The following is a 7500-nucleotide window of genomic DNA, read 5'->3' on the forward strand; positions in this document are numbered from 1 at the left end:
AACACGATGAGTGCTAATGGGTACGTGATAAAATGGGTACGTGATAAACAAATTATTACCCGGCATTCATCGTTGCCCTCACATCCAACCTTGGGCAGCGACAAATGCCCGGATGATAATCTATATTTTTATGTATGTGTATTTTCAAGTATGTTTTGTCCACTCAATAATGTCTTCTTACATTTTCCAAAAAATTGATTTATAGATATGTTTTGTATATTTAAAATATATGATGCATATTTTTCCATGGTATGGGTTTACAACATTCATTTTAGATGTCCCAGTTGAAAAGTGTTTATGCTTGAATACAGATGGGACCAATTACTTACAAAAGCTTTTAGTCAAAAACTGAGTCTGTTTTTTCAAATGGTATGATAACCAGAATCTGAGCTGAGATATTGGTGGAGGCAGTGATTGAGATTTTGAAAACAAAGAGGGATAAAAAAGAAAAGAAAAAGAAATCTGTGATCATAATGAATCACAAAAGATTGTCAGTTTTATTACTTTATGTATTTTGTATGCAATATTACATCTTTTCTTTTCTTTTTTACTGAGATAAACAAATTAGTATTACCATGCTGTAGCTGTGAAAGCATAATCAAAATTACATGACTGTAATTTTTCGATTCTCCAGCTGTGACACCAGCTGGATAATCGTGCAGAATCGTGCAGAATTCATTGTTGATTGCCTGATTTCTCTTTCACAGAAAAATAGGGCTGGATGTGTAAAAAGATGCATAGACAAAATTCAAATTTAAATTTAATATGTTTATTGTGTGTAAAAATGTAATAATTTATAGTCTACTAGTGCTTTTCAATTATTATTTTTTACAAAATCATAAACTGAGGCATTGCTGTTGTGACACTAAAAGGCAAGTAAATGTATATAGTTTAATCGAAAACAATTTTGTGTTTTGAATGTAAATGGCTGTTTACATTATAAGTGCCAATGAAATGTAACAATGAGGTCGTTGTGTGGTGTCTCATGTGTACTGTATACTATATTCATTATCCGACTTCCGAGTGCTATGAATCATTTGAGCATCAGAAATTATTTTATCGTCCAGTACATTTTTGTATGTGTATGACACTCCTCATCGAGAAGCAACTTGATAACAGTAATCTCATTACAAACAAAATATATTGTGTAATTTCAAAGTAAATTATCAGATGACTGAAAGCTAACACACAGTCAGGGCTGCAAAGTCTGATGAAGGGGAAGTTTCCTTTCAAGGTCAGCTTTCATTATTGAAAAGGGTGTAATCTAAATTTGGTCATCTTCCAGTTCTGCCGGTATTTGCAACCTGCTTCCTTATAGCATGTGCATAAACAGCCTGTCAGTTTCACAAGCACTAAAAACAAACTCTGTTGTTTTAAACAGCATTTGTAATACAGGTGTGAGACTATCACAGTAAACCATGTTTGCTATCAGACATTGAAGTCATGTTTAATATAAAATTATCAGTGTAAAAAAAGAGGCTATGAAAAAACACAAAATATCACTCATTAAATAACGCCACTGTGCGAGGTGAGGCAGAGAGAGGTGGACACAGTAGGTTTTGTGCAAAGAAAGACAACACAATAACACAAGCACAAACATAATCTAGTCTAGAAGGGATAGACTATCACCATAAACATTCTACGTCGTCGACTCTGTCCCTCCATCAGATGAGCCCTGCGGGGCTTCGTCGGCTCATAGACCTGTGGTTACACCACAGTAATCTTTTTCGCTACATCTGCATTCTATCAAACCACAATAGTAAATGAATGTAAGCAGGCTGATTATAGTTCGATAAAACCTTGCAAACGCATTTTTACTCAGGTTGCCTTGGGTGGAAGTGTTCTGCTGTGCGCGTGCATTTTTAGGGAAGTGGTTATTGTTTGTAATTGGGATCCAGTACATTGAACAAGATCAATATATTAAACAACACAATACTCCTCGAATAAGTATTGTATCCGCAAATCTGTCTTTCTGACTTTTGGGCTCAAAACTCACTGGTTGAGATTACCTTAGATTCGGGTGCAGTGGGCATGTTCTCATGGTGCTGTGTGTGTGAGGTTTACTGTTGGTGTCTGCAGAGTGAACGGTAAGTATTGAGGGGCATACAGGGCAGACATGGCCAGGGATGGATGGTAGGGTACCGCCCTGCAGCCTACAGGCAGGACTGTAGTGGTAGGGGCTGGGTTTGAAGACGGGAGGAAAACTTCAACATAACAGCCAGTCTCTGGATCAAACAACATCTTCCTCTGTGGCTGGGGAGGCATGTCCATGTAGAAGCATTGGCCACTCTCAGGGTCCACTAGCACATGGCGGGTTGCATGGCCGCTGTAGAGGCCCCCAGGGGCAGCGGGAGAGGGAGCCATGCCAGGGTACACAAACTGTGTCCTACTCTGTTGGAATTCACCCCCTGCATTTGTGGGAAGGAAACCCTGTACGTTGTACATAATCTGCTGCTGTTGCTGCTGTGGTTGCTGTTGCTGTTGTGTTTCAGGGGTGACTTTGCTGGTCTTGTTTTCTTGACTTGCTATTGTGCTGTTCTTGTGAGGAGGAGAGTACTTAATGAGACCTTTGTAGCCATCTGGGTGATAGGAGGAAACACCTGGTGTTGTTCTTTCCTGCTTCTCCTCTGACTGGGTCCTCTTCAGCATGTGGATGGTAGAACTGGGCTGGGCGTGGACTAGGGTTTGAGATAGCTGGGCCTGGGAGGGAGGAGGAGCCTGGATATAGCTCACAGGGCCCTGGACGTAACTCCCCAGGTGAGCTTGCAGAGCAGCTGTATAGCCAGCCAAGGGGTTGGGGGTGTAGAAATAAGAGGGCATGAGAGGCTGGCCTGGGCCAGAGGTGGCCAGGACACAGCCAGGGGCAGAGGGCGGAGGAAAGCCTAGGATATGGCTTTGTCCCTGGGATGTAGGAGGTGAGATGGTCTGCTGGGGCTGACAGGGACTAGAGCTGGATGGGAGAGGTTGCTGTGAGTCCAGTGTAGAGGAGATAAAGCTGGGAACAGTATGACGGGAGTTTGGCGTCTCTGCCTGGGGAGGTTTCTGCTTTGGACCAGAATCTGATGGGATAGGCTCCGTAGACTGGTCAATGGTAGGTGTCTTGCTCAGCATGTTCGACAAGGTTTTAGGCCATGTCTGATTAGATGGTTCCTGTTCAGTCTGAGCCATGGCTGGCTGGCTGGATTTTCTTTGCTCTGGCATTGGATGACTGAATCTTTCACACTCTCTTCTCTCCAGTGATTGGCCGAGAGCTGCAGTTACCCTGGCAACATATCCTCTTGAAGCAGAAACGGGAAGTGATGGCTGAGGGCCTGATTGAGATCCCCTTCTATTTGCTATGGTTTCATCATGACCTTTAACCCCTACAGCCTGCTGGTAGCTCGGAGGTGGACTGTCTTCTTGGCCAATCGTCATAGCTGATGAGGCAGCAGTGTTGTTGTTTCTGAAGGACAGGTTGTAGGTGTTTTTAACCAAACTCCGCATGTCCCTCACCACGTGAACCGGAGCCTTGGCTTTAAATACACTGCCACTGGTCGCTTTACCCCCAGGGCAGCTGGGAAACCTGAGTTCTTCTCCTCCACCTTCCCCCTCCCTTTCCTGGTCTCCAGGCTGTGTGTGGCTATTGGCTTCAGGCGGCCTGCCCCCCTGGCTTGGTGGTAGAGTACCTGAGCTCTGTCTAACGACAGGTTTCTTTTGGCCCTCTAGGGGCTGAGTGGTCACATCAATGGAGTTGGACTGAGAAGCTAACTGCAGGTAGTTTTTGGTGTTGTTGGAACTTGGCTCAGTTGAGTTTTTCACATTGTTGCTACAACAGGTGTTGACTGAGTTAGTGTATTTGTTACAGCTGTTGTGACTATCTGACGGAGCGACGGTGCTCTGCTCCACCTGCATCTTTTTGGACAGGACGCTCTTGATGATACAGGAGGCCATCTTGGCTTTGGTCTCGTCCAAGGAAAGGGACTTTTGGAGCCGTTGCCGCGGATTACTTTTACTGTGGACAACCCCAGGCAACCCTAGGGAGTAGGACACAGGGTTAGATCAAGCGGGTGGAAATAATGGTTATTTCAAATGCTAACGTTCAAGTGGAATCATTTGATGTGGGAAATTAACATTGGACATTTTACTATTACTGTAGTTGCAAATGTGACTGTATGAATGTGAAGCCAGAGAAATCCTGAGAAAGAGCAGGCATGCTCTGTAAACATTCCCCGGACAAAATGAACCTTTAATCACCTTGAGTGGCACCCGCTATTATGCCCTTGTAAACCCTGTTGTTGTGGCTGTCCTCGGGGTTGGCCACCGAGGAGCGCTGGTGGAAGGAGGCTGGCATGCTGTGTTGCCGTAACAACCCCTCAGGACGATGATGTGGCTGAGGGGAATGCGACTCATTGGTTGACATCTCTTCCTTTGCTCCTCCCCTTTCACAGGCTTCCTCCTTTTCTTTGACCTGGAATTTTTTATTTATAATATGTGACCTGCTCAACCAAAACCAAAACAGCCCAAAATCAAAATTCGCTGCAATAGAATATTAGATTTTATTATATTATTTAATAGATAGACTATATACAGTATATTCTACACATCTCTGTTTGTTTGTTTGTTTGTTTGTTTGTCTGTGTATCTGTCTGTGTGACTGTCCTCGGTTTTGGCCAAATATGGAGATGTCTGATGTCACAATACTGAAGTTGTCTGGTAAAAGGTACCCTGACATCATTAATGGGGCCGATTCACTAAGCTGGTCGTAATTATCAGTGTAAATAATGTGTAAATAAAGTGACTAAAGGAGGGTGTATTTTCTCTAAGCAAAAAACGGAAGGGGACGTCCTGAGTGCCAAATGGCCGCCATGTGAGTATGGGCAGTTGATAGATGGATTATGGGAAGAAGGTGGGAAAGTGAGCCAGTAAGTGGGTGAGGGGGACGGAGAGAAGGACAGAGTTTTAGAGAAAAGAGAGAGGGGAAAACCAGAAGATAAGAGTACCACAGATTTCTCCTCGCTGGCTGGGTTGATGTTCTCCTCTGAGTCCCTCCTCCTCAGCTGAATCTGACGTTTAGGAACCATCCTCTGACCCGGTTTCTCCTGACCATTTGCCTGGAAAACAGAGAACAAAATCAAATTAAAAGGCAAGCAGTCAAATATAATGTTGTGCGATAGAAGATCGTATGCACGCTATAACTGGGACTGTACAGATCAACTTTCATCATTTTGTTCTGCACTGTCATTTTATTTTACTATTTAATTATACTTCTTTTGTATTAAAATGTCCTTTTATAACACTTTTATTTTGCACTCTCTTAAATATGTGTCTTAAGGCCTTAACGCTCAATGTTTTGCGCAAAGCACTTTCAATCGCTAAACTTGCCTTGCTTTGCCCTTGAACGACAAGTACTTCTACATATTATAATGACAAAAACAATTACCTCTTTCCCCATGGCCACATCCACGCATTCAAAGCTGCAGTCCACGTCTGAAACCTCTTCGTCAGATGAGAGGATGACGGAGGGAGAGAAGTGCAGGGAGAGATCCTCCTCTGACCAGTCGCTGAGGCTGCCCTCGTCTGTGATCTCCTCTTCCTGATCTTCCGCTGAGGGGCGAGAGGAGGAGCGACGGCCGGAGTAGACCTCCATGTAGTCGGCCTCTGTGGAGCCCTGTTGGAACACAGACACAGGTTTGGGCTATACATACACAAGCAAGGCCTCTGTGTAAAACAATTGACTCGTAAAATAGGATGAAGCAATTTACCCAAAGGGACCGTTATGGGTAACGTTTTATACTCTTAAATTAACATGTTGCTATGTAGTACAAGCTATACAGAAGATATATTTAAACCCATGTAGTATATGTTTGTATATGTATACTGTAAGTAGGCTACGTATGTAAAGACAAGACATTGTACACTTTCGAAGAAATACAGTAAATGCATCGAATGTCCATTCATAGATAGCAACACTGTGTTTAGTGTCAAACATGAAAGCGGAAATAATCAATCTATGGGGGCATGCGTGACACGTTTGTTCAATGTGAAGATGCATTGGTTATGGACACAGGATTTAAGTGTAAGACTCTGAAACCTTGACCTGTACAGTGTACACTATAAAGTCCTGGAAGTAGTAGTAGTAGGTGTGTGCGTGCGTGCGTGCGTGCGTGCGTGCGTGCGTGCGTGCGTGCGTGCGTGCGTGCGTGCGTGCGTTCGTGGGTGCGTATGCGCGCGTGTGTGTGCGAGAGAGAGAACAAACTCTGAAATGAGTTTCATCGCACATGCACAAGCTAACTTGTCAAAGAAATAGCTTCCCAAATTTGGGAATAGACTTTATTTGCCATTTGCACAAGTGCATATAAAGTTTGGAGCTGTACAGACAAGACAAGACAGAAATTTCTGTTCTCTGACCTGGGCTTTGCGGTTGCTGTTGCTCTGGACGTCCCACTCCTTGACAGTGATGTCGAGGGGATCTCCCTGTGTGTCCTCTGGTTCTCCCTGCATGTTGTCGGTGGCAGTGTGGCACGCTTTGGTCTCGGTGACTTGGTGTGACAGCCGGTCCACGTCAGGGCAGCGGTGAGCGCTGAGGAAACGGAACTCGCTTTCACCCTCTTTTCTTCCTCCTCCTCCTCCTCCTCCTACTGTCCCTACCTTACTGGTCATGATCCACCTTCTCTCTCTTACACCACTCTATCTCTCTGTTCTCTTTCTCTGTTCTTGACTCAGTGTCTCCTTTCCCCCTGTTTCTCTTTCTCACCTACTTGACTCTCCTTTATATCTTTCTCTAACTTTACTCTCTCTCTCTCTCTCTCTCTCTCTCTCTCTCTCTCTCTCTCTCTCTCTCTCTCTCTCTCTCTCTCTCTCTCTCTCTCTCTCTCTCTCTCTCTCTCTCTCTCTCTCTCTCTCTCTAAATCCTCTTGAACCTACTCTGAACCTCACTCTATTTGTCTTACCGTGTGTAACCCACTATCTTGTCTTCTTTCCGTGCGTTTCTCTCTCTCTCTGTTCGCTTTGAATAAGGACTAGTCTTACCTGGTGTGGGAGGGAAAGTAGGATGAAGAGATGCTGTGAGGAGGAGGGCCTGATGTGGACCAGGGTGGACTTGAACACAGCAATGGCACCTGAGTCTTTCCTCTGAAGGTTGCTTACACAGCCTGCTGAGCTAATGTTATGGATCTTCAAAGTGCAGTATGCAGGCTATATAGCACAATGTTCAGTGGCCCTGTTTGGGGCAAGTTCTCTTGTGAAGAAAAACAAACCTGAGGCACACAATTGCCCTGTTTACAGTAAACGTTTCTACTAAGAAGTGGAAGCACCTAGAAAGAGGGTCGCTCACAGGCTGCAGATCAGATGAAGTGACTGTGCATGTATTCCAGTAAAGAGAGGTCACGTGTGTTTCAGCGGGGAGAGTCCCGGGTTTAGAGACTGCACCATGTGAACCCGGGCCGGCACCTTCTTCACAGAAAAGTCTTCATCGAAAGCACAGCCAGAAGGAAATTCTATTTTTCACAATCTCTCTGTCTC

At 44.5% G+C, this 7500-nt stretch overlaps 1 protein-coding gene across 2 annotated transcripts in view; it reads right to left on the bottom strand.

Moving 5' to 3' along the window:
• Nucleotides 1–201: 201 nt before the first annotated feature.
• The window catches only part of LOC308091108 (uncharacterized protein), a 7843-nt gene continuing 544 nt past the window's right edge, over nt 202–7500 (bottom strand). For both annotated transcript variants that reach the window (XM_080436452.1, XM_080436453.1), the window contains 5 exons: nt 6388–7500; nt 5420–5647; nt 4980–5090; nt 4234–4447; nt 202–4013 (listed from right to left, as the gene is read on the bottom strand). The exon at nt 6388–7500 is cut by the window's right edge. In XM_080436452.1, coding sequence (XP_080292578.1) covers nt 2038–4013; nt 4234–4447; nt 4980–5090; nt 5420–5647; nt 6388–6639 — 2781 coding nt within the window. In that variant the 5' untranslated portion in view covers nt 6640–7500 and the 3' untranslated portion in view covers nt 202–2037. The remainder of the gene's footprint in view (nt 4014–4233; nt 4448–4979; nt 5091–5419; nt 5648–6387) is intronic.

This window comes from Gymnoscopelus braueri, assembly GCF_963280865.1.
Source record: "Gymnoscopelus braueri genome assembly, chromosome: 8".
NCBI classification, from domain to species: Eukaryota; Metazoa; Chordata; class Actinopteri; order Myctophiformes; family Myctophidae; genus Gymnoscopelus; species Gymnoscopelus braueri.